Source organism: Ursus maritimus, unplaced genomic scaffold (assembly GCF_017311325.1).
Source record: "Ursus maritimus isolate PB19 unplaced genomic scaffold, ASM1731132v1 scaffold_3, whole genome shotgun sequence".
Taxonomy (NCBI): Eukaryota; Metazoa; Chordata; class Mammalia; order Carnivora; family Ursidae; genus Ursus; species Ursus maritimus.
The window spans coordinates 23,639,131-23,666,611 of record NW_024425563.1 but is presented as its reverse complement, the minus strand read 5'-3'; the positions used below and the strand labels follow the sequence as shown (position 1 = coordinate 23,666,611).

At 41.9% G+C, this 27,481-nt stretch overlaps 1 protein-coding gene across 1 annotated transcript in view; it reads left to right on the top strand.

The window, feature by feature from the left end:
- SND1 (staphylococcal nuclease and tudor domain containing 1) overlaps window positions 1-27,481 on the top strand; it is a 407,925-nt gene that overhangs the window by 220,078 nt on the left and 160,366 nt on the right. The window contains exons 13-14 of the mRNA XM_008705837.2: window positions 4,268-4,378; window positions 21,276-21,348. Of these exons, the coding sequence (XP_008704059.2) occupies window positions 4,268-4,378; window positions 21,276-21,348 (184 nt within the window). The remainder of the gene's footprint in view (window positions 1-4,267; window positions 4,379-21,275; window positions 21,349-27,481) is intronic.

The window sequence follows — 27,481 nt, the reverse complement described above, 5'->3', positions numbered from 1 at the left end:
GTGTATTGAGTTTGAGAAGTTCTTTGTAGATCTTGGATACCAGTCTTTTATCTGTAGTGTCATTTGCAAATATATTCTCCCATTCCGTGGGCTGCCTCTTAGTTTTTTTGACTGTTTCCTTGGCTGTGCAGAAACTTTTAATCTTGATGAAGTCCCATAAATTCATTTTATCTTTTGTTTCTCTTGCCTTTGGGGATGTGTCATGAAAAAGGTTGCTTTGGCCGATGTCGTAGAGGTTGCTGCCTATGTTCTCCTCTAGAATTTTGATGGATTCCTGTCTCACATCGAGGTCTTTCATCCATTTGGAGTTTATCTTTGTGTATGGTGTGAGAGAGTGGTCAAGTTTCATTCTTTTGCATGTAGCTGTCCAATTTTCCCAGCACCATTTATTGAAGAGACTGTCTTTTTCCCACCGGATGTTTTTTCCTGCTTTATCAAATATTAGTTGCCCAAAGAGCCGAGGGTCCATTTCTGGGCTCTCTATTCTGTTCCATTGGTCTATGTGTCTGTTTTTGTGCCAGTACCATGCTGTCTTTGTGATCACAGCTTTGTAGTACAGCTCGAAATCCGGCATTGTGATGGTAGAGCAGAGCAAATCAACTAGAAGCTGGTTCGTTGATTGAAAAAATAAAAAAGACAAACCACTGGCAAGACTTATCCAAAAGAATAGAGAAAGGACCCAAATTAATAAAATTATGAATGAAAAGGGAGAGGTCACAACCAACACCAATGAAATAGGAAGGATTATTAGAAACTTTTATCAACAGCTTTATGCCAATAAATTAAGCAGTCTGGAAGAGATGGAGGCCTTCCTGGAAACCTATAAACTACCAAATCTACTTTTTAAGAATCCTCTTCTCATGTAAGGGCATAGAACACCTGTCACCGTGTTGACAGAGTATACTACCCCATGGTCTCAAAGGTATCTTAAAATGGGGAAGTATGAGCTTTTTGCAACCTGCTTGCCGGGGAAACAAGTGGGCAGGGAAGATGTCAACTACATGAAGACCTTTTGAGAACGGCTGTACGTGAGGCCTAAGTTGTTTGTGTTTGTATCAGGAATACCTGATCATGCCTGATGGCAACGGTTCACTTTTACCAGAACCTAAATTTCTCTTTTTTTTGGGAGAAGCATTTCAATCCCAGCACCAATTCTTTGTGTTTCTAGCTGATACAGAGAGATTATTTCCTGTTAGACTTCCAAGGCTGTTAGGTCCTTTTTGTATGCTGATTGTGAATTATCCATTTGATCCAGACATGTGTAATTGGAGTAGAATTACTGATACACTCAAGAAAGCAGAACTTATAAATTTGTCTAAAGCAGCCTAATGCCATGGCACATAATTTAATGTTCTCTTTTTTTCACTGGGCAACTGATAAATATACCCGTGTCAGGTTCTGAGCCATCTTTGGCCAAGGGGAAAATCTCCTGACCTTTCATTAGTAGCCAAAAGAAATGAATGAGAGAGTCAAGTACATGGATCTAGGCTAATTCCATTTTCCTCTCTCTCCGTTTCATTCTCTTTAAATTCAAATTTTAGATAACAGGGAGGGGAAAGACAAACCTGGTAAGGCACATAGAAAGCTTTTGTCCTTAATTCTATGCTGGGCAAGGTTGGTTAATAGTTGCTTAGGATAATAATGTTCCAGGGCTATATTTCCAAAACCGTTGGGTGTTTTTCTGACACTCCAAAGAGTATCTCAATTTTCAGGGTGTATTAAAACAAAAATTAAAGGAATGTACTGTGATTTTGCCACATTTAAAAATTATCCTAAATAAACTAAGTTCATTCAGAAAATAGGTACTGCCTACTTTATGCCAGCTATTGGGCTAGGCACTTCAGTGCAGAAGGATGCAACCCTGGCCCTCTCAGATGTCATAATTTAGAAAGGAAGATAGTCAATTAATAATTGTAAGATGGTGTGATGAATCTTCGCAGGGGAATATACACCAAGAATAAAATACATGTGATGTTATTTTCACATGCCTGGCTTGTAGTAAACACCCAGTAATGACAGCTGTTATTATTTCATGTTTTTACTCTGCTCACTGCTCACTAAGCACCAGCACCACTGTTCCCCGAGAAGAAATCTGTAATTAGGGATGAGAAGTGAAGAGAACATGGCTTATGCCCTAAGCTGTGGAGAGAAGGGAGAGGCTGGTATTGGGCAGGTTGTAGAGTGGGAATCCGAGGCCTTATCTGCTTTGTCTAATAATGTGTCAGCTGACAGGATACAGAAGGGAAGGATTGTGCCCTTGGTTCTCTGCTGGCCTTGTAGGTACCCAGTTCAGTTCTGTGAATTGATTTGAGCAGCATTAACAGGGGTGGATCATTAAACATTTGTGCTGTTTTGCTTCGCTTTCTCTTATCTTTTTATGTAGAGGCTTATTTGTGTGAGTCTTTTCTTGCCTGCTCAGTCATTCCAGCTTTCTCCTCCTAACTCCCTGTATTGACTGTAAAATGTCAGCGCGCAGAAGTTCAAAATGCAATAACAAATATGTCTTTGTTCTTTGGGCATTTCACATCGCCACAACATCTAACCCTGCCGCAGGTAGAGTTGCCCCCCAGTCTCCTGTCTGACCCGTTGGTGGGTGGAGCTGCTGTCCTGCCCTTTGGGGGCTTCTTGGTAACACCCTTAGTTAAATTCTCACCATATATCAATAGCTACAGCTGCTGATTCGGGGCTGTTGGCATTCTCCACGCTGCCAAACCCAACTCTGCGATAATGACAGCGTTTGCCAGCACGCTTGTGCGGTGACTCAGGAGACAGGGTGGCCAGCAAAGCAGCCTCTTTGTGGGAGTGGATTTTGAGAAGTGCTAATTCCGTGGCGGTTTGGAGATATTAATATCGTGCTGGCAGTAGATAAACAGACAGCAGAGGGGCACATAATGAGAGAGAGTCAGCCGTAGCATCTTGTCCTCTTTTCTCTACCGCACATATTTTTTTTGTCTTCTTTTAAAAAAGTAAATTCCTGGGTTTTGATGAAGAGAACCTTTCAGTGGCTTAAACATGCACAAGGAGTGGTTAGTCCAGCTTCCAGCAGCTCCAGAGTCTGAGGTTCTAAACACTAGAGTGTTAAGAGTTAACTACAGTTCTATACAACACTAAATCATAGCATATGGTACAGTAGCCTATTGCTTACCCTACCTCCTCCCTGAAGGGCAGCTAACCAGATGGTTTGAGTGGGGCCTTTGGTGTAACTATGACAGACACAAAGAAAGACATAACCATCACTCTGCCCCAGTAGTATCGTGCCTTTTGTCCTCCAGTGCTTGCTACAGGTAACTTATGAAAAAATTTGTTTTTGCAGTTCGCAGCTTCTTTTGTTTCACATCAAAGGTCCCTTTCCAGCTTGGGGAGCTATCGTGCAAATATGTTTTATCTGTTGTCTGAGAGTCCTTTCCAACATACTCTGCTCTGGTTAGAGTATATAGAGGCCACTGACAGTGGCACCTCTTATTCTGGTGGAGTAAAGAAGATTCGACACATTTGAGAATTGCTTTAAGCAGGGTTTTAATCTGAATATTTCTGTAGTCCTAAAAAGACTCTTTATTTGAAGTATTGCTCCAAAGCTGGTCATCTCTGACTTTATACTTTTTAACCTAATTTTCCGCCATCTCTTTCCATTTCTTCATAAAGAATTTTCATTCCACTGTAGGAACACCACCATCACTCCACCCCACCCCCGCCTGCCACCAAATTCATTCATAGCCTTACCTTCTAAAAGCCCCTTTGGGGTGGAAGAGCCACTGTCAGGAGTTCTGAGGAGACGCAAAGCACTGGGGTGTTATGTTAGACTAACCTTTCTAACATTACCAAGCTGGAGCAAGGCATTTTTCTAGTTACAGTATAGGCTAGAAAGGAGATTTTAAGAAATATAGGTCATGCTTTTAGGTGTTTTGTTTTTTATCTGTGTGCCTGATATTTTAGAGAAGACTTTTCTTGAGGGTAGTGACTTGTTTATAACATTCTGTAAATAGCCCTGCCTAATGTGGGCTTTTTACAGATATTTTCTGCTAGTGTTTATGTATGGATTGATATAGCATCTGACTGTAGTAACCAGAAAGATGCTGAGCTAGGGAACTTTGTTATTTCACCTTTTATTTGGATTTCTAGCTTAGCAACTCATTGGTCTTGAAATCCTTGGTTTCTCCCTCCCTGTGTCAGGATGCGTTAAGACCTCCAGGTGCTAACTGTTATTATTTCTGTTGACTGAGCCCCATATGCACCTCTAGTGCTCACTGACCTATCTTTTCTGTTGCAGAAACATTGCTGAGGCCCTTGTCAGCAAAGGTCTAGCCACGGTGATCAGATACCGGCAAGATGACGATCAGCGGTCCTCTCACTATGACGAGCTGCTTGCTGCAGAGGCCAGGTGAGATGAAGAATTCTAAAGTGAACACATTGAGACCAACAGCCCCACTTTTTTTCTTTCCCACTATCCTGCCTATCCCTGAGAGAATGTGATGGAAGCCAGTGTGCTGAGAAAGCTTGTAGTATGCTTTTATCCCAGTTTGTCCCCTATCAAAAGAAAAGGGGCACAGTTTGAGTGTGCTGTGTAACCTTGATTAAGTACACTTGGGCCTCCATTTTTTTTAAATCTGCAAAATAGGCATAAATTAGATATGATCTCATATGGATGTAAAATGAATCGTAGGTGAGAATATAAGATATTTTTACCACCACCATCCTATCATTCCCTGGGACTAACAGTGAAGTTCTGCTTGTGTGTGCAGGACATTTGCCTCAGGTTCTTGCCTCCAGAGACCTCTGTTCCCCAGTCCCTCCCATTTATCACCTCTTGACCTTTTGTCATGTACAAAGGAAATGAAAAGATTTATTAGGAAATGAGTTTTTGTTTCACACTCTGACAGCTGGCAGGAGAGCATTTGAGAAGCCCTGTGACATTTTACTCTTGTCCTTCATTCCTGTGGCTGGTTGCCCCAAGGACATGCATACTGCTCGGTGTTGTTTCTTACCAGTGATGTTCCTTATGGCTCTTACTAACAGAGATTCTGTCACTGGGTGGTGCTGGTAGTTTGGTGCTTCCCAGGAAAGAGCAAAAAATGAGCTGGTCTTGAGCTGACTTGGGTACAGCAGACCGCTTGGGCTCAACGAAAATATAGACACTGTTTCAGAGAGGCGTATGTCGCACTCAGCCGCTTGTTTAGTTCTAGAAGTGTGGTAGTTGCCAGGTTATGCTGTACAGTTTGAGGAGGAATGAGTTTGGGCACATGTTATCTATACTCAGACTTTGTCATTGAGATCACTTCTTTTGCTCTTTGGCCCAGAACAGTGCCCTGATATGTGACATTTACCTCTAACACCATGTCACATCCTGATGGATAGAGCATCTGTAGAGTGTCAGCTAAGAAATCAGTCTGTCAGACTGTTGTGGCTTTTTGGATTCTTTCTTGTGGGTTTTTCCCAAGAGGCCCCATCCAAAACCTAATTCATGAACACAAAGAGTTCAGTGAAAACACCAGTATCTTTGGTTGTTTAAGGCTCTTTAATGGCCAGCAGAAAATAATGTGATACATAATCCATAATTGGTGTTTCTCTCGATCCTTCCTCACTTCTTTCTTCTCTTCCTAACTATATTATCACTGAGACGGCCTGGCTGAAAGAACCCATATTGGGAAATGCAGCTTCACATCGCTAAGTACTATTTGATGACCTACCTACCCTAGGAAATGGGTAGTGATTAGACCGCACTTCAGTGGGATTCAGAGGGTGAGTCTGTGCTCAGCCTGTGGGTGGGCTCAGCGTGACCTGGTGGTAACTTGAAAAACAGGTTGTAAGTTCCCAGCATAGCAGGAAATACAATGGGATCTAGACTCCTGTTTTTGGCCCAGTGTCACTCTGCCACTAGGGAATATTTGTGACAGGCAGATACACATGAAAATAATTTGCTTAGCTGCTCTAGAAAGTAAGGCCAAAACAAACCACCTTCTTTTTTTTTTTAATCTTTTTTTTTTATCTTTTTTTTTTTTTAAAGTAAACAATACACTCAATATGGAAGGCTTGAACTCCCGACTCTGACACCAAGAGTCACATGCTCTACTGACTAAACCAGCCAGCCACCCCAATAAGCTGTCTTACTATGCTGTTGGAAATAGCTACGTGTGCTGTGTTTGATGAGTATGGATAGTGAAAGCTTTTTTTATAGATTATATTTTCAGTTTTTATTTAAATTCCAGGTGACATACAGTGTAATACTAGTTTCGAGTGTACGGTACAGTGCCTCCATCACCCGGTGTTCATCACAATAGGAAGCACCCTCCTTAATCCCCATCACCCATTTCCCCGGTCCACCTCCCCTTTGATACCAGCAGTTTGTTCTCTATAGTTGAGAGTCTGTTTCTTGGTTTGCCTCCCTCTTTTTTCCCCCCTTTCCTTGTTTATTTAGCTTCTTAAATTCCACATATGAGTGAAATCATATGGTATGTGTCTTTCTCTGACTTATTTCACTTAGCATTATACTCTATCTCCATCCATGTTGTTGCAAATTGCAGGATTTGTTCTTGTTTATGGCTGAAATGGCAAGATTTCATTCTTTTTATGGCTGAGTAATATTCCATTGTATATATGCCACCTCATCTTTATCCATTCAACAGTTGATGGACACTTGGGCTGTTTCCATAATTTGGCTATTGTAGGTAATGCTGCTATAAATATTGGGGTGCATGTATCCCTTCAAATTAGTATTTTTGTATTCTTTGGGTAAATACCTAGTAGTGCAATTGCTAGATCATAGGATAGTTCTATTTTTAACTTTTTGGGAAATCTCCATATTGTGTGTGTGTGTGTGTGTGTGTGTGTGTACACATGCCACTTCTTTATCCATTCATCAGTCAGTGGACACTTGGGCTGTTGCCATAATTTGGCTGTTGTAGGTAATGCTGCTATAAATATTGGGGTGCATGTATCCCTTCAAATTAGTATTTTTGTATTCTTTGGGTAAATACCTAGTAGTGCAATTGCTAGATCATAGGATAGTTCTATTTTTAACTTTTTGGGAAATCTCCATATTGTTTTCTTTTTCTTTTCTTTTTTTTTTTTTTTTTTAAGATTTTATTTATTTATTTACTTGTCAGAGAGGGGGAGAGGCAGGCAGAGGGAGATGCGGGCTCCCCGCTGAGCAAGGAGCCTGGTGCGGAACTTGATCCTAGACTCGGGGATCATGAGCTTAGCTGAATGCAGATGCTTAACCAACTGAGCCACCCAGCAGATGTCCCTCCATGTTGCTTTCCAGAGTGATTGTACCAGTTTGCATTCCCATATTTGTTCTTGTTTATGGCTGAGTAATATTCCGGGGTGTGTGGGGTAACCAACTGAGCCACCCAGCAGATGTCCCTCCATGTTGCTTTCCAGAGTGATTGTACCAGTTTGCATTCCCATCAACAGTGGAAGAGGGTTCCCCTTTCTCCACATCCTCACCAACACCTGTTATTTCTTGTGTTGATTTTAGCCATTCTAACAGGTGCAAGGTGATATCTCATTGTAGTTTTGATTTACATTCCCTGATGATCAGTGATGTTGAGCATCTTTTCTTGTGTCTTTTGGCTGTGTGTATGTCGTCTTTGGAAAAAAATGTTCATTGTCTCTGCCCATTTTTTAATTGGATTATTTGTTTTTTGGGTATTGAGGATAGTGAAATTCGGAAGAAAACAACCTCTTTAGCACTCATTTTAAGCAGAATCAATGTCACGACATGCTTGTCTGTTAAAGCTGTGAGCAGCCTAGAGATAATTGTGTTGAGCCATTGCTTTCAGACTGGCGGTGGAAATACTGGCTTCAGGGTCATTGTAGGTTGAGTAAACAGAGAGGAATTAACCACTTCCCCAAGCCTGTGAGGAGTTGCCATAAGGCAGTACAGATCTCATAAAGAGGTAGGAGAAATGGCAGCGTGACCTGTGAGTCTTCCTTTAAACAGTATTGTAAGATCCAAGAAAGACTGGAACACCTGCCAGATGGGAATGGTGGTTTTGTAGCCATTAAAAGATATTTTCAGTTCAGAATGTCCTCTCCCCCCATTTTAGTGGTAGAGTTGACCTCGCTTGAAGACCACCTATTTGCTGGTACTCTGCTTTTAGTTTGCTTTCACTTTGAAGCACTCCATTTCCCCATGATACACTCCTCATGTTCCCTTAGCATTCTTACCTGGTTCTGTCACATTACAGCATGTCAGAGCTCTTTTTACATGTTTCTGCTGCCCCTTATCCTGCCTGTCTTTCGAATATTATTCAAGTTAAGGTTGTTTTCCCCTAGATAGATCAGCTGTTTTTTCCAGTTGAACTCTGCCTTGTAATTTTATGCCCCTGTCGGTGTGGTTCCTCCACCTCCCAGCTTAGTGTCCTCTGCAGATCTCATTAGCGGGTTGTTTACTCCTTTCCTGGACCCTGAATAGAACCCCCAAAGAAGAATGGCTTTGGTGTCGACCCCAAGTCTCTCACTGCATGGACTGTCACTTAACTGTCTTCTGATTATCATCCTTCAGCTACTTTTTAATCTTTGGTGATTGTGTGCTGAACCAGGCCAATTTGAATTAATTTCCCAAGTACAATTTCTTGAGGTGCTGTGTCTAATGCTTTAGCAAAGGCCAAATTAATAACATCTGCTATATTCATATCAGTCTTTCATCCTGGAACTTGTTAGGTAAATAATATGTGGATGAAGGTAATGTAGCAAGGCCAGCATTTTCTTTAGTCTTTCCCCACAGGAGTGTTGATTTCAACAGATGGCTTTGTCCCTGACCTCTAGATTCCCGTTTTTCCCTCTGGTTATCACTAGTGGTACCAGCATTGGTGCACAGTGCTCTTCCATTGACTTTGCTTTCCGCAGCACTGCTTGGCCATTAATCGTTTTAGAGAAGCATTGTAAGCTTTGGGGAAAGGGCAGCCTGTTAACGCGGCTGCCTTCGTGGGTCAGCGCAGCTGCCTGCGCAGGAGTTGATGAGCTTTCTCAGGGCTCTGCAGCCGCTGCTTCCCCTGCAAGGGGCTCTATTCTGCCGCTCTTGCTCAGACCATATGACTGGAGTTCCGGGAGTGATGCGTTATATGCTCATGGGAAAGCCAGGAGAGAGACAGGGGGAGGAAGAGTACCAGTTTGAAGTTTACCTGCTACTTTCCAGCGTATCCACCTGGCTGCCAGAAACAAGCTCATACCACCTCGGCGGCTCTGTTCAGTGTGCTGACCCCCTTCGGGACCCCTTCTTTCACATGCCTCTCTGCTTTTGGGAAACCTTCATTATACCTCCAGTAGCTGGTATATTTAGAGGAAAGCACATCATTTTTTGTTGAAAGGATAAATAAACACCTAATTCCCGATAGGTGCCTTCCTTTCCAGTTCAGTTGTCTATCATCAGCTGCCTCCTCCCTCGTTACCTTGTGTCCTGGCAAGATAAGGTTTCGGCATTTTTGCTGGTACTCTCACACCTTGCTTGTCTCGTGGGCTCCATTGAAAAGCCCTTGATTTTTGTCCCAAGCTTCTGAGAGTTCGTGTGTGTGTGTGTACGTCATGTTTTTAGTAAAATAGACTTTATATGCAGCTGACCCATGCTTCGTGTTGTCACTCCTGAACTCGGTTCCCGCTTGTACGGGCTTTGTTGGGAGTCTGACACATCATGTCTTTTCTGCACCACCCTGATTTTCTATCCCCATATGGACTTTCCAACATTTTCAGTTTTCGTTTTATTGCAGTATTTCTTGCTCAGCTGCCTCACTGCATTACTTGGCTTGATGGGTGTTCTAAACTTAAGGTGGGGCTTTTGACTCCTTCAGAGAATCTGTCTCCTATCCTTCTGAGATATTTCCAAGATACTGAGTCATTATTGGGACCCTTCGTATTTTCTCTCATACTCTAGCCTGTGTATTTGGTATAACACTTCCAGTTTAATTTTAAGTAGGCCAGAATGTGAATTTCCTTAGCATTCTAAGAGGTCTTCCAAGTGGGGTTTGTTGAGCTTGCTGTGGGCACCGAAGATGAGCTGGTAATGCTTGGAGCCAGATCAAAGCCTGGCTGTGTGCCTTGTTTTCCTTGGACATCCAGACCCGGGGGATATCATCTGTGTGCATTCTCCCGAAGCTACCAGTAACTTGATTTAAAAATGTAATATTTTAAAATTTCCTAGAAACTGTTAGAATCTGTGACTTGTTGCAGGAAAACACAGAAGTTATGTTAGCTCAGTGTTGGGGCTTTATTCCTTTAAGGCCCTCTTAATTCTAAGATTTTGTAATTTCAACAGAAGGATGTATATATTCAAAAAAGAAAGTGATGCCCCAGCTAGACTGTGGGAAAGCAATTGCATCGAACAATCTAGTGTCTGAGCAGATTTAAATGAATTTAGATTCATTCTGGACATACATAATGAGGTTAGGGTTATCTCATGAGAAGAGACAAGGGCAGACTCTCCCTTATCTTTTTTGTGTGCATCCACTTTCTCGCCCGGCGCACTGCAGATTCAGAAAACTGGTGGTGTCCTCCATCTTTGCAAGGCAAGCAGAGGCCTGCCCCCGTCTCAGCTCTGCCTGGGCTCCCTGTCTTTCCAGGCTCCACAGGGACTCATGTTTCCGGTGGAACAAACCTTGCAACATTCCCTTTCTTTAAAAACAAAAACAGCTAGTGCTCCTGCCTTGCTGACCTCTGCACCTCTAATCTCCAAACCCCATAAACACCAGTCTTTGATTAAAATCCTATCAAATGTCTCTTGCTTTTACCTAGTGTGGTTGACAGCGCCCTCCCGGTTTGACTTCTCTCTGCTGGAACCTCTAGGAAACCTGTGCTGGCATTTCCATCACAGACTTTGATCAGGAGGCTAGAACTCGCTAACTATTTCCTAGGCCGATATCAGTAGTCATTATTAAGAGGGAAACTGAAGTAACATTCTCTCTTGGTAATGTAGTTATTGAGGGCCAAGGCAGGCTTACCATTTCCATGCATTTGTAGCAGTGAATTTTAAGTTTATTTTGCATTTCCACTGAAATGCTTTCAGTACCACTGGGAAAGAGGTACTTTTGGTCACCTACTCTTAATCTAGCCAGAGCAGCTCCACTTTCTTTCTGATTTATAGATGTTTTTCCACAAAATTTCAGTAGTTGAAAACAATTTTTTTTAAAGCTGTTTCTTGAAAAAAATACAGAACTTTTGGATAGGGTCCCTCTTCTCTGTATCTTTAATTTAACTGTCATTTACAATACTGGTTATGAACGAAATGTGAAAACTTCCTCACCAGCACTTGCCATTGCTAAGTTAAAACCTCTGGCTTTAGGATTCTTAAATGGAAGAGCTCAACACTACTGGTTTGACACAGTTCGGATTGGTTAAATGTCTTAATAAAAAGCAAGTTTCGTCTGTATGTATCTATCCAGTGAGAAAACCGGTGTTGAATTTGTGTATTTTGAAATTTTAAAACTAATATAGCCTATCACAACATATAGATTACATGAGTTAACCAGCTCTCCAAGAAAACAGATCATTCCTCTTCTGGGAATAGTTGTTCAAGGCAGGTTTATCTTGCATGTGATGGCTTTGCATTCATTTCTTTTCTCCATTCTCATTTTCTTGAGTGTATCCTGGGTCCCAGGCATTGGGGATAATAGTAATGAAGAAAAAAGATAATAGACTCAAGCCTTACAAAGCATGTAATCTCGGAGGGACCGACATTAAATAACTTTAATAGTACCTCTGGAAATTGGGATTTTCCCTATTTCTTCGCTTTTCCTCCTGTTTTCTTAGCCCCTCCTCCTTTCTCCCTTTCCATTATTAACACTGCCTGCCTTACATCTTTTTTTTATTCCATCTCTCATTGCTATTAAATTTTCCCATGAGAGCATTTCCCTGAAATTCATCTCTTCTATCCAGCCTCTGTTCTTATCTTCTCAATAGTTTAATGGTACAGCTTTAAATAAACCAAGATTTCTCACTTTCAATCTAATGACCTCAACAAGTAAAATTTTCTTTGAATAAAACTAGGTCCTACTGAATACTGTGAAAAACAGAGCTTTGATTGGAAGTTTTCCTCTTTCCTTTACTGTTTAGTTGTAGATTTCTATAACTCTGGGGTGCTGTTGGGTTTTTAGCCCAAGTATCCTAGAAAGCTGGAGTTGGGGGAATGGTCTTCTGCCCGCTCCACTCAGCTGCATTATGTCATGCCAGTAGAGGTTGGAGGCCAGCGCAGAGAAAGAAGGCTATTCTTTCTCTTCAGTATCCTAGTGGCTTCCTTTCTTTTTTAACCCTGAAAGTGCACACCCCGCTATATTTTGGGCTTGCAGTTATGTGTCATGGTCATGAGGTTGTTAATGGGATTCAGCACATGTCAGTGGGGCGGGGCGGGGGGTTCACTTTTGAGGAGTAGGGTAGATCAGCTATTGCAAGTGGATGTGGTAACAGGAAAATGCATTAAAAGAGCTGGTGTGGGGAAGTGATTTGACGATACAGCTGAATGTGGGGAAATTTAGCTTTTCCCTTTCTTCAGAAAAGATGATGCACTCAACATCCAAATAGCAGTAATCAATCTGCATTTAAAGCAACACAAATGGCCACTTCTGGAGAGCTGCATAATGTCTCCGTTTCCAGATAGTTTTCTCCTTCAGGATATTAAGAGGATCTGCTCACTCTCTTTATTCTATCCTTCTCTTCCCTCCCTACCCCCAGTTCCTTCTGTGGAACTCAGGCTGTGAGATGTATCTTGATGACTAGTATGAGGGTTTGGGGTACAGTTGGAACCCATCAGGTTCTTCTGCTATGTTGTACACAAAGCCGTGGGTGGTTCTACAGGTCATGGTCAAATAACGAGCTCATAGTAAATCTGCCTTGCCTGATCTTTTCACTGGTCTGCTCTGGTTATATTCATTCAGAGGAAGTTCTAGAGTTACCTTTCTACCGAATTTGGTTTGTCTGCACACACCACAGAGCAGCTTATCCTCCTCACTGTTCTCTTGGCCAAGAGGCACTGCTCCTTTCACACAACGCCTGAATATTTGGTTTCAAATATATTTCAAATGTATTGCAAAATAACATTTGAAGATAATCATACTGGAAATGTAATTTTCATCCAAAATGAATTGTAACAATAAAGTGACATTGACTGTTGACTCTTTTAAACATCTTACAAGTTGACTACCTAAACCATTGATTCTCAAAGTATGATCCTCCAACCAGTGATGTCGTTGTCACTTGGGAGCTTGTTAGAAATGTGAATTCACTGGCCACCCCTCTCCCCAATTTTTCCACCTGAGACCTACTGAATCAGAAACTCTGGAGTTGAATCACAGCAATCTCTTATAACACATACTTCAAGGTAATTCTGGTACGCACTAAAATTTGAGAACCACTGCCCAATTCCTTACCACTGTAAAACACTTCGAAATAGGTGTTCTTTTCCGGAAGATTAATCCTTATTATAATTGGAATTAAGATCATGGTTCTAAGTAGTAGAGAACAACCCAGGGAATGAGAAGCTTTGGATTTCTTTGGACTTCGCTACCTAGTAGTGCCTTCCCTGTGATCACAGCCATACTTGTTCCCCACCAAGGTAGCTGAATACCTGCTTATTCCCTTTGGCTCTTGTCTCTTTCCCCTTCCTCATACTCTGCATTCATGGCTCCTTAATTTGATTCCTTCTGAGTAGCCTCCACCAGCTCTTGGCTAATTTAATATGAAATCATCTTGAGGGTTGCTGCGCTTGCTTGATTTGGCTCATCTGCAATGTCAGGTGGTTGAGTGGGTTGGAGAGCTGAGTCTCTATTACCGGCATCCCTATCCTACTTTTGCTCTAATCCTTGGAAATCTCTCAGGACGACTGTAGTTCGAATAATTAATCACTGATACATCAATGTGCAGGATTTTATAGCTGCTTGCGAAGAGGAAATCCTCTTCATAGCTTTCTTTCATTTGCAGGACTCTTTGCATCTAAATTTCTTATAAACTCTCCCGCGTACTTCTGTTTTATCCTAAGCTGCCCCTGACTCTTACCCTCCAGCTTTAGGCACAGAAGTTGAGAAGGATTACTTCCCATTCCTCTTGCTTTTGCATCAAGTCCAGAGAGGCAAATTTCTAGTGGAATGGCAATGAATCTTCTCTAGTAAGTCCCAGTAAATGTAGCTTACATTGGAAAAACCATTTTCTAAACAGTGAGTCTGTTGCTTTTCACTCAGTCAGAAGACACACATTAAAATTTTCTCTGATTTGTTCATGTTCCAGTGACAAATATTTCATCAAGTGCATTGGGGATAAAAACAAACACATGGTTTCATGGGGATTTGGATGAGCAATTTAGTCAATACAAATATAGTTCTATGAGTGGAGATATATGTAGGTATCTTGATGCATGGGAAGGAAGCACCTAAATCACAGCCTTATCCCCTGCGTCCCTGAGGCCCGGCATGTTCTGCTCGTTCACCTTAGGAAAGGGAGATGGAAACCAGAATCAGTATGCGTTGCCCTATGACACGGCGGTTCCACTTTTATTAATTTATCCTAAGGAATAATTAGGGAAGCACCCAACAGTTTATTTAAAAGTTATTCCTCATGGCATTATTTATAATAGTATTCTAGTCACATGAGCATCTAGCAGTAGGTGATTGATTAAGTTATGGAGCTTACATCCATGTGATGGATTTATCTTCAGCTATTAGAATGATGTAAAAAATTAAAACGTAAGGAAACATTCGTTTAGTTATCATTTCTAGCAGAAAAGAGACTACAAAACTATTCCACAATTTTCTTAAAGTATAGGTGGATGGGTGTATGTGTATATAAGCACTTAGAAATTATGTTACTGGTGCTTTGATCTTGGAATAAAATTATGGATCATTGTTCCACGATTTTTTTTTAAAGAGTTTATTTATTTATTAGAGAGAGAGAGAGAGATTTAGAAAATGAATGGGAGGAGGGGCAGAGGGAGAAGCAGACTCCCTGCAGAGCAGGGAGCCTGATGTGGGACTTGATCCCAGGACTCTGGGATCATGACCTGAGCTGAAGACAGACACTTAACCAACTGAGCCACCCAGGCGCCCACTTTTTTTTTTTCCCTAATGACAATGTATTGCCTTTGTGATCAAGATATGGAAAGTTATAAAAGCAAGATCATTGGGGCTGTCATTGCTTCCGATCTCACCTTTCTTGAGGCCTTGTCTTCTCAAAAAGACTTTAGACTACCCAGCTCTTAATAGTCCTTTGGTCCTAATCTGAGACAGTGGAATTAGCTTGTGTTTCCCATCAGTCTAGCACTAGGGTACCTCTTCTCTAGTAGTTGTCCGCCACAGAGCTCACAATCTGTCCCGCCGCCCCTCCCCTTACCTAAGCATTGCAGATATGTTGTCACCCCTGGCACAATAGCATGTGTCTTGGTTTCTTCTTACATTAGTTTTAGATGAGATGATGGCTTAGAGTTCTTTGTTATTTGCTTTATTGCCTCATAATACCTAGTGACTCATTAGTCTGCCTACCTCCCCTTGACCGTAGGATTCAGTTTTCTCATTTCCAGTCCATGTACTCTCCATCTTTTCTATCTTTCTTATCAGTAATTCTGATTCTGTTGAAAATTCAGCTGCAGTCTTAGCACCCCCCCCCCATCAACCATTGTGCACCTGTGCCTGCTTGCAGCATATCTGATTTTCTGAGCGTCAGGACCCTATTGCTTCCTCCAGCTACCAAGGAGCCAGTAGAAAGGCCAAAGGGATTGTTTATTGCTGCTGTGTTTCATTGATATCTATATTTGGTTCATGCTGAAACACTGTATTCATCAGTGTGACCTGAAACACAGTGAGAGGTGCTTTAGAAGTTTAGCAAGTTATTTACTGTTTGTTCTGCTTTTTAACCTTTTCTGTTGGAATTGTTTTCCTTTCCCCTCAGTCATCCATCCTGTGCTGTCTAGTAGGAGTTCCATATAATCCTGCCACTTTGTTCTGTTTCATTGTTTGTGGTGGTCAGAGCTTTGCTCCCACTCACTGCTGTTCCCTCTGTTGCCCATCTCCTCTAGTCCTTAATGTACTTCTGCTTCTGCTCAGAGGCCAGGCTCTAGCTCCTCTGCTATGCATCGTTCCAAGTAACAAAACCAAGATGCTTAAGAACTGGAACATAGATCATGAAACTGTATCCAAGAGAGCCGGCAAGCCTCACTCTCTGGCCCTGCAGTCACTTGGGCATTACCCATGTCTCCAGTTTGAAATATTTTCAGCATTCCACAATAGTCAGTCACCAGTCATTTGTTCAGCTTTACTTGGCACACTATAATCAAACCAGATGACCCTGAGTTATAGAATATATGTGAACATAGCTTCTGTGTTAAACACCTTAATAAATATTAAGGACAGAATCCTAACCCTTAAAGGGCCTGAAGTCTTACCTGTAAGAAATAAAGAGTAACACATTAATAAACTTCGAAAGTAATGTATTACATTTAATAATTGCCTGCTGAACCGAATGATATACATACACTCACATATAGGTGAAATACAATAATTCTATATATGAGAATATGATTCTGCTATCATTTCAAAGTGTAGTTCATAGAGACTCCCAGCATACAAACTGCAGCTTACTAGGACCCCAGGTTAAGTATTCCTGAAGTGATAACTAGTTTATGATTGTGGTGAGGTTGTTGCTATGGACACACTATAACGATTTTCATGCTGTAATTTGGACCTGGCTAGGCACCCATAATGAATAACTTACAGAACACATGGAGACAGTGGGCCTAATTGAATTGGAAGGAGTAATATGGAAATCATGTGAGGGACATAAACTGGGACCGTATGGTAGAGGCCCATGAAAACCAAGCATTGTATTTTTCAGTTGATGTCACAGGTTGGTAGTCTTTGTTTTGGGTATAAAAGTAGGACAACAAAGTAACAAAACATTTTTATGGAGAAGTCATGCAAAAATGTGTGCAGTGTCAAATCAGCGTGATGTGCAGTAGCAAAAGGGATTGAGTGAGTTTAATTAAAAATTTCCTGATGTTATCTTAGAATAAATTGGGGAAGGCCTGGCCCAATAGGGTTACAAAAAGGCCATGTGAGTACAATTAGGAAGGAAGAAAATATTGGATGTAGGCGATGAAGCAGAAGCAATTAAGGGACATTTTGGTTTCTAGTTACCAAGAAAGTGTTGTTAAGGGGAACTTATGGATTCAGGATCTCCTGATCTCTCAGCTCTGCATCCTCCCTTGCCTCATCATTCTCTGGGTACGTCTCTGTTATGTGCCATTTCTGCTTTCCATCACTTTGTTTTCTTTAGATCTCTTTTATGTATGAAAGTAGTTGACACCCTGTTGGAAGCTCCTATTCCCCAGAAAAATTCACAGGTGTATTCCTGTCGTTTCAGGGTAGTTTATAGGTAAACCCAGCATCCTAAGTGTGAAGCTCATATATGTCCCCAGGTTAAGAATTCCTGATGAGACCACTGTTCTATAATTGGATCAGGTTCGATCTAACTGTAAAGCCTTTGGCTTTCTTTGTAATTGCTCAAAATCATATATTGGGAATAATAATCTACCATCATTGAATTGGAATTAAGACCACAGCCTAAAAAATAATAATAAAAATTAAAAAAAAAAAAACACCACGGCCTATTTGTTGGCACAAGATGAACTGTTGCATGTCAGTGGTGCCTTGGAGAAGGTTGGTCCTTCGGTTTTACTGCCTGAGCAAGGGACCTTAAAACCTTAGAGCAAACTCTATTCCTTTGCATTAAGAGTGCTCAGATTCTATTCCTGTGGTGTTGAGGCAGTGGAGGTAATCTCGCTTCAACAGTGTTCTTACCTGTCTTTGCAAAGTTCATGTTTTAACTTCAACTGGGGAGGCAGTAGCATCTCATACATGAGAATTTCAAACTTTAAAGAAAGAAAAGTGTTTTCCAGTGATTGGAATGGGATTCCTCTCCCACACTGTGGCTTCTAGATGCTTCTAGAAGCCACCTAGAAAGCTGAGTTTTTATCCCTCTTTTGCCCCGTTACCCCTTTGTATATGTAGGTGGACATACACTCACTTTTCCTGTCTGGTGATGATTTCTGTCCGTTATTTACACATCTCGGCTTTGCCATCTTTATACTGCTGCTTCTGTTCTGCCCCACTGCTTCCTTTCTCCTGGCTGGCCTGAGCACCAGCCTGCTTTTGTGAGAAAGCAGCTATTAAGCAGACACAGCAGGAGAAGTTTAGAAGTCAGGAGTTTCATTCCTTGCCTAATGAAAAGGGATGTTGAGCTGTGGTTGCAGCCTGCAGGGAGAGGGAGTGGGGGAGGGGAGTCAGGTGTTTGCTGTGTGGCGACTATTTCAGTGGAAGCAAACCTGCTACCTGAATGTCCTCCCAGGTCTCAAAGACCCAGCTTCCCAAACCCAGGGAAACTTGGTTACATAAGATGCAGGGGGCCCCACTGAGAAGTAGTGACAAAGCAGCAGACGCTGGATCTCCACTTTATTTACCATTTATACAACAGTTGGTAGGCAGGCATGTCACATATCTTTACAGTCCTGGAACAAGATGTATATTATGTCTCCTTTGGCAAAGAACCATGGCAAGCCTGCCACTCTTGGTGCTTGCTCCTTTCCTCTTTGAGCTGCATGCATGGATTCTATACTGGGTACTTCCCCCAGATACTCTCTTGAGAAGAAGCTCTTGCTGTGGCATCAGCCTTGTTTCCGGCTGAGGGAGGTTTTCCGGAGGTGCCTCCCAGGTCATTTCTGCAGCACTTTGGGAACAAGAGCCAAAGCAACCTCAGCACAGGGAGGGAGACCCACACTGAATTAGCCCGTGTAGCTGATTTCTTAGACAGCCCTCATATTTGCTGCCTGGGTCTGGTGTACCACTTACCCTTCCAAGTGCTTCCTAGGTGGGCATTATTTTATTTAGTGCTTATAAATTATTAACTTCCGATTTTGCCTCTGTTTTAAGAACTAATGGTGAGCACTGTTTCTCTGTTTATACATCATGATAATAAAATATGGCTTTCTTGCTACCTCTTGAATGTGCCCGAAATTGAACTAATTTAGCAGTCGTAAGTATGAAAAGATTAAGTCTTTGAAGGTTTTTCCAAAATAAATGCCAATATGCAGATAAACAACTGATAGTATCCTTTTTAGGAACAAGGTAGAGAATAAAGAAGTTTTTCTTTTTTTCAAAAATTTTTTATTAAGGCTTAATTTTTAAGAATTTTGTTTTTTAATTCATGTTTTCTGGTTTTAAGGTATTATGTTTTTCTCTCTTAAGCATGCTTAATCTTGGCTAAGTCCTGGATTTCTGCTTTGGGCACAGAGCTGCTTTGGGGTCACCAAAAGAAAGCAGAATTTTAGTTTATCACCTCACTGCTTTTGTCTCGAGAACCTTTGTTTTCTCACTTAATGCTCAGGCCCTGTTCTTTTTCCTTGTAGTTTATGAGATGCTCTCCAGCCCCCAGGAAAGGCCACAAGTTCAGCAGTGCTGTCACATGAACCCATCTGTTTATAGGGCAGGTCCATTTATTTTGGTTGTCCTTGTTTTTAGAAGAAGATAAAGCTGTAGGCATTTTGTGCCCCCAGAGGACTTGCAGAAGGCTTAGCAGGCCTTGCCTTGAAGGAAGGTGAGTTACAGTCAGGGTGGCAGTGAGCTTGCCTCACCTCACAGAGGCTTCTTGTTCCCAAGGCTGCGCCTTCAAGTTTATGGTGGTAACATGAGGAGAGCCTGCTGGTGGCAGAAGGATGTATGCTGGGTGTTGTGAGGTGGAAGAGTCAGATCTGTTCTGGGTCTCCAGCCATTGGTTTTCCATATAAGCCATCTTCCCATCCTCTGCCATTAGTTTGCAATCCCAAGGTACTAGCAGCATACCTTGAGAACCAGCCCCGGTCTGTGATCATTTAACACATTCCCTGAATGATAGATCACTGGACTAAATTATAAATGGAAAATTCTGACCCACTTGTAATTTCTAAGGCTAAAGCCCTCGATTCAAATTCAGGAGGAACCATGTGAATTCAAGGAACTCAGAAATGCTTTTTCAGTTAGCACAGATCAGAGTGAGTGTTTTGCTTCGTTTTTATTAAACATCTGTACTTTCATTTCTTACCCTTGTTATGGAATAGAAAGTAGATAGTAAGTTATTTCTGAATAGAAGGCATTTCAAATTAGTTGAGTGAGAGATTCCCAGAGGTGGAGGCAGGGGTGAGGGGTGGATGATAACATCCCAAGTATATAAGAAGTAGGACTGTGCCGCTCAGCACTGAGCAACTCCCACTCCATTTGGTATATGTGAGTTTGATTTAGAAAGTTAGGACCTGAAAGTAACCCCTGCAGGGTAAGGTAGAGTGGGGTTGCTAACGTGTAGTGTGAGGGCCCAACATACTAATCCTGGTCTGTGCATTTTTCTCTACACTTTGTCTGGAATTCAGAAACTCTAAAAAGGCTAGTCTGGAGAGTGGGTACACCCCCCTGAATCTCTGTTTTCCATTCTCTAAACTCAGACATGCTCCTTGCTTTGGTCTGCAGTTTGGCGGTGCCCTGGAAGGTCTTACCAAGTAACGCAGTGACTTAGTGATTTACCCGTCCGCTTTTATTCCCTGGTCCTCCATTGTACATGAGTGGTCACACCCAGTGACGCTGCTTAGGCTTCCATCCCTAAAGCTACCACCCAGGGGATTAGGAGATAAAAGATGGGGGATTGGAGCAAACCAACCAGTGATCAGATGTGTGACAGATTCCCCCCAAATCCCCCGCTAAGTCGGCTGTTGTTATAACCTGAAACTGATTTAAAATGAGGCTTAATGTCAGTTAGGTAGTTTTTGCTAATTTTTTCCCCACTCTTAAAAATGACTTTTCCATATAGTATTTCTTCATTCAGGCCAATTTATCTTTTTACCTGGGAGGAACTTATTTCCATTAGAATTGGAACACTAGCTGCATATTTTGTATTTAAAATGTTTCATGTGATTAAATGCAGAAAGAAACACTATTACTTCCGTTTCTTAGGAGTGTGCTCTTCCAACTGATTCCTCTTTTGTGCCTGGAACAATGCCTTTAATTTGGAAGCAAGTTCGGGAGCTTTCTCTGATTACCAGGCACACTGTTAGCTGAAACTAGCAGCCAAGTACTCGGAACTGGGCTTAGAAGAGCAGGCTTGTCTTCTCCCCTCTACCAAATGCTCTTGCAGAGACTGGCTACTGAGCAGTGTGCAGTGTGACTTGTGTAGTGATAGACACCTCCCCCCATTTGAACGACTTCTCTTCTCACCCCTTTTTTCCCACCCTCCTACCCCTTCCTGATGTGATTTGTATATTAATTGGGTTTTTTCTTCTTCCTTTACAGAGCTATTAAAAATGGCAAAGGATTGCACAGCAAGAAGGAAGTGCCTATCCACCGTGTCGCAGACATATCTGGGGTGAGTTGTGTCCCTGAATAGAGCTGTGTGGCTCAGAGGCGCCAAGAGCTTGGCTGCTTATTCACCAGAGGACTTCAGCTTATGTGTTTTCTGTAACTCGTTTGTTTTCAGACACAGAATGTGAATTTTTCCAGGGCTTCTGCTTATGCATCTATGGAGATCCTGTTTTATATTCTGAAAAAGCAGAATTCAAACTAGGGCATAAAACCTCCTCCTGTCTCTTCACCTGAACTGTTACTGTGTTGCTTTTCCATTTTTTCATTATGAGGAGTTAGAAGATATGTCTTCCCAATTGTAGTAAGAAGAAAGTACCTCCTTTTTTAATCCCTGTTCAGTTATCACTGTGACTGGAAAGTCTTAATGGGAAAGGTCAAGTGTAGGTTTTAGGACAACCTTAAAAACTGGGGCTTCTTTTTCCTGTGGTTGTCTCGTAGGGGAAGGAATGTGCGCGCTCCTGTGAGCTAATACATAGAGATGATATAGAAGAATGGAAGGCGCAGATACCTACGAGCTCCTAAAGGGCTGAGTCCAAATGACTACTTAGTGACTAGGACTTTACCCTTGCACATTTAGGATCTCTTGGCTGAAGACGATGCCTTTGTCAGTTGTTCAGCAAGTATTTGAGTGCCTACTGTGCCTGAACTGCTCCAGGCACTGAGAATACAACAATGAACAAAACTGATAAAAATCCTTGCATGCAGGTGGGCAAGGGAAACAGCAGTGTTGGGTAGCAGCAACTTCGAGGAAGAGAAACAGAACCAACTAAAGGAAGAGTGAGCCGCTTAGGTGTTGATTTGATCAGGTGCCCAGAGAAGGTTCGTTGGCTCATCAAAAACCTGTTCCTGGGACACATACCATCCATTTCAACTCCATAGTAACTTATGGTTAAGGAAGGGATCCAGGTCATGTGTAAGGGGGGGGGCACATTGCGCAGGGGAGATGACTGAGGAAGGGCTAGTAAATCTTAGCTTTTGGACACTCAGGGAGCTTGCCTTGGGCACCCAGAAGAAAATGCTCGTATAAACAAAAGCTTCTAGAGCTCAGCCTAGCCCACGGCAGTGATGGATTAGAGTGTATTATCTTCTTGTTATGTTGTGTTCCCAAGCCTGGCTCAGACTTTGCTTATTGTTCCTTGTGATTGCCTATTATAAATGTGTCTGGCCAGCTGTCCCTTGCCTAGGTTATAGCGATACCATGTTCATTTTAAGCAATGGGATTCTCTTGAGCTTTTCTAACTCTGACCAGTCACTTCAGACTACAGATTGAATAGTGTTTCCTACGTTGAGTGGACTTTTGTCAAAAAGTTGTGCCTCTGTTTAATGAACGAGGTATGTTGATAACACGTTCTTTGTAGCTAAGATTCCTCTGAAGCCCAGAAACCTGTTGCCAATGGCCTTCGAGCCCCAGGTGACTAAGACGTATCTGCTAAGGCTTCTTGTTAACAGGTGTGACTCCTGGCTTGCTGGTATTAGGTCTGCTTTTCCCTCTGGCTCACCTTGCCGAGTTACCCTGGACGTATGTGATAATTGCTGCATGTGTCTCCTCTGCTAGTCTCAGCAATATTTTCCTAATATTCTTTTGTTGAAGATGGTCGAGTAATGAAAGGGCAAGTTTTTGGCTATTCAAGTGGAGGGAGAAAACAGTTATAAATACTTGTTTTGGAAAACACAGTGTGGATGACTCTACACTGGGGCCAGATGTGCCCATCCAAAAACTTATGTCAGGCCTGTATTCCAGGGCCTTCTAGAACCCGAATTAAACCTTGGAGATGGTGTGACACCTTTTGGCCTGTTCATGGCCCGTTCGTGAGCTTTTGGAGTTCACGTTCTCGCTCAGATTCCCTGTCGGCAGTGAGGGGAAGTCCTCGGCAGGTTTTTGAATGGAGGCACACTTGCCTCAGGGCTGTGCTTTTGGCACCTGCCAGCATAGTGTCCTGATGCTCTTTATTGCTGTCTTTGAATCTTCCACTTATACCTTGATGTGTTTTGGTGTTGTCTTTTATTCCTTTTTGTAGCAACGGTCTTAATGAAATTTGTTTTCATTTTTTTTTCTTCTACTTTTTTCTCTCCTCCCTCCCCAACTATAGCTCATTTTCATACATATCTTTATTCTCCTTTTCTGTCTTGATTTTGGAGAATTGGTTTGCTCTTGTGTTACTTAAAAATACATGTGAGTTAAATCTCCCTCAGTTACCACATAAATAAACAGGGAAAGCTTGAACAAGTGGGAGAGAAAAAGTGAAAAAGCTGTTCCATTTAAATAGATGTCAGAGTGACCTTGTCTACCTCCATCACACATGATTCAGCTCTGAGTGCAGGCTTTTTTTTTTTTTTTTTTTTTTTTTTAGTGCCCTCTGTAATAGAGGAGTTTTGTCTCTCTGCTTCTAAACCCCCCTTCTTTCCATCACAGAGTAGTGCTAAGTATGTGTGTATTGGGCTCCCTTGTGCCATTTCAGTGAGATGTGTGGCTTTTCAGCTTCCTGAAGCATGCTGGCGATGTCACTGTCCAAGGGACAGGTGAGCATGTGGGATCACACAGGCAAATAGCTTATAGGGAGGTGAAGACAAAATACCCCCAATAAGAGGAATGAGATACACACATTCGTAATGGTTTTGTAAGACTTTCTGGATCTTTTTGTTTTTGTTTTTGTTTTTGTTTTTAACTGGGTCTCTCCCCAGTTCATTGTTCCCCCCTCTTAGGTATAGGTCATGATAAATGGAAGTGTTTGTTGAGCTGATGGGATATGCAGTATGCTGTCAGAATAACTTAGTGTGGACCAGTATTTATGCATAATGCCTCTTGCCATCCCAATATACATCCTTGGAATAAAAACAAAAGATATATAAGCTAATCACACTTTTGTCTCCTAAATAGACTCAAGAAATATGCTATACAGAAGATCTTATGTCATGATGTAATTTACTCTAGGTTTAATGGCCTCCAACTTTTAAGGTTGAGTTTCTCCTCATTGTCCATATCTCTTCTCTTGCACTTTCAAAGATGATTTCACTGTGTAAAGGTCAAGAGTGCCTTAAAAGGCCTTGTATGGAGCCTTAGCAGGTGTAAGGCATGCGTGGCTTACTTCCAGTGGTTGTAAAGGAGTGATCCCAACACAGGAATGGGGGGAGGAACACCTTCTTTGGGAAGAGAGATGCTGACCTCTGGGCAGTGAAACAGGGAGGCCTTTTCCTATCCACTCATTGGCTTTCCGGGACTGGACTGGACATTTATTGGCTACTCAGCACACTTTCTCACTTTGTGTTCTGTGCCAGTAGAGCCTCTTGCACCATGTCCCATATTGTGAGCTTGTTACAGGTTTTTGATTTTTCAGAAACGTTGCTAGCTCCCAACTTTTGGGTGATTCTTTTCTCTGTTGTTTTCTCGTTAATATAGATGATTTTTGCCATTAATGTCAGCTGAGTGCTGTGTTTTCCATCAGGTACACAGCATCTGTGCATAGCACCAGCTGAGTGAACCCCACCTTTTGGACAGGGGTTTGTTAAACCTGCTTCTTCTGCGTCTTTTGCATCTGTTCTCAGGGTAACCAATAGGGGAAAAAATACTGCCAGTCTGGTGATTTGGATCCTGAAGAAGTTAGTAATTTCCTTTATTTCTAATTTTTCAAGGTGAAGCAAGTGGAATATTGAAGTACCGATCATTGTTGTCTTTTCTGTAATCATCGGGTTTCCCTTTAGGCCAGGAATGAATTGAATTTGAAACCAGCTAAGAATTTGACAGACTTGGCACTAGATCTGATTTGATTTGGAGGATGGTTCTGTGGTGACTGCTTCACTTCATAGATTCGCATTTTATGCTTACACGTTGTTTTTCCTCGATCCAGTCTCCACTCCCTCCCTTACCGCAGACAGGAGTTGGAATGTGCGTGTCAGTGGAATATAAGGCTGGTTCTTATCTTAGGTTTATTAGTGTTTTTGCTGTAGCTTGCTCTGTAATAAATACGATCTCCTGCAGATATAGAATGTAAAACAGGCAATAAAATGGGGCTGGTGCGTGGCTTGCTGTTGTTCTGGTAAATCAGACAAATCAATTATTGTTCTGAGGAGCTGCGCGCTCCTCAGTTTGCAGCCAGCACGCGCTGACTGCTTCCTATGCCTCCCTCCGCTCCTTCCTTTTCCGTGCGTGCGGGAGTAGTACTCAGTGAGTCATGCTGTCTGTTTCCCTCTTCCTCTATTTCCTGTTGTGTCTGTTCTTTCCTTCCTGGTGCCGGAGGAGTTAGGAACTTTGTTACCAGCGGCGCAAGAGGATAGAGCTGGGGCCGGCATCCATTCCTTTCTAGTGATACTTCTGTAGGTCACTCGGTTGGAGTTTCCGTTCTCTGAACATCTCTGCCTCTTCATGGTACAGAGTTGTGGCAACTCCTCTGCTCATATTGCTGTTGCTAGCTTTCCTTCGTTGCTTCAGTAAATCCCTGTGTCTTTTTTTCTGTTAGCTACTGCTGTGTTCCCTTGGACTTTGGTTCCTTGCTCTTGTTACATGGGAACTTTCTCGTAACCTCTCCATGATGATTTTGTTGGACTTGCGTAGTATTAATGATAAGAATTTCCTTAAAGCAGAACCTGGGGTGATCCAAAGACTAGCTGTACGGTTTTGCATCTTTAGTAAATTCACTTCAGCATCCTGGTTGTCTTATATATGTGTGTGTGTGGTCTTCAGATTTTCTTTTGAATAAGTTGTAGTATCTTCTTGGTTCCCTCATTAATTAGTGGGTTAAAATAAATATTTGATGTGTTCATTTTATATTTGTATTAAATTGTCACGATTTGGAGGCACTGGGGTGGCTCAGTCAGTTGAGTATCAACTCTTGATCTCAGCTTAGGTCTTGATCTCAAAAACTGTGAGTTCAAGACCCACACTGGGCTCCACAGTGGGTGTGGAGGCTACTTTAAATAAATAAATAAATAAATAAATAAATAAATAAATAAATAAATAAATAGTGATGATTTTTCCATTTTGGGGAATTATTCTTTAAGGGGGGAAGCAGTTGCAGAAATAAGAGAAATAGAAAACCAATTTATAAATTGGGCAATAAGAGATCATGTAATTATATGCTTTGAAAGGTCTTTGTTTGATTACCTGCTGTATACCTAGAAACGTGAAGAGTCATTTCGTTGTGAAAGTAATTTTTTTTTTAAAGCTGTAAAATGAATGTCTCTTTCATCTACAGAATTCCTGCTTCCATGCCCTGTACCTTTCTTGGTCTACCGTTATGTTCACCAATAGGCTTTTGTTGTAGAAAATTCAGGCACGATAGCCAATGGAGGTAAAGAGATTGGACATTGAAGACAGGGCACAATTTGACATTTGCTAAGTGTGTCCCAGCTGTGCAATTCACCTCTGAAGAAACGTTTTATCAAGTGACTTGCCCAGAGGTGGACCACTGTCAAAGACAGCGTTTGTTACTTGTTGCGTCTGATAATAAAACCTCTTCTTTCCAAAATAATCAGACTTGATATGTCCCTGCACTGAATTCTGTTTCAGGAAGTTTTCTGCCACAGATTTTTCTGTTTGCCTTCTGATTCCTTATTTAACTATGACTTCACACACAGGAATGCATGCAAATAAGCCCCATAGAAACAGGGTCCTGGCTTTCATTTAAGTGACCTGAGCTCCAGTAATGACTTTTTACTTTCTTCCTTTGTTCAACGGAAGGAGAGAGGAAATTGAGGGAGTTCAGGAGCATTTTTTCCAAATGAAGTGACACCTCTTTCCACAGGGAGTGGCCTCTAGTATAGATTTGGGTATCCTGGTTCATGCTCTTGAGTTTTCCTTCCCGTTCTCTGGGTGCATGTGGAGATTGTTCTTTGATTCTATTTCAAGGGTCCAGATTGGATAAATGAGCCTATTACAGGCTTAGCTAAGTGAATGTTAAGGTATTTGGAAGGCAGTTGATAAAATTTTTGATTCCCAGGTTCAGGTGTGTGATTGGGTTGTTTCCTCTGTCCCATGGCTGCTGAGTGATGTGATAGAACTTGAAATATTTCTGGCCAGCCCTGGCTTCACTCTCCACTTTCACCATCGTAACACTACTTAGCCCTGGATTGAACTCATTTTGTCCTGTGGCTATAGCTTATATAAACATCTCAAAGTAAGTCATTTTACTAACATAGACATT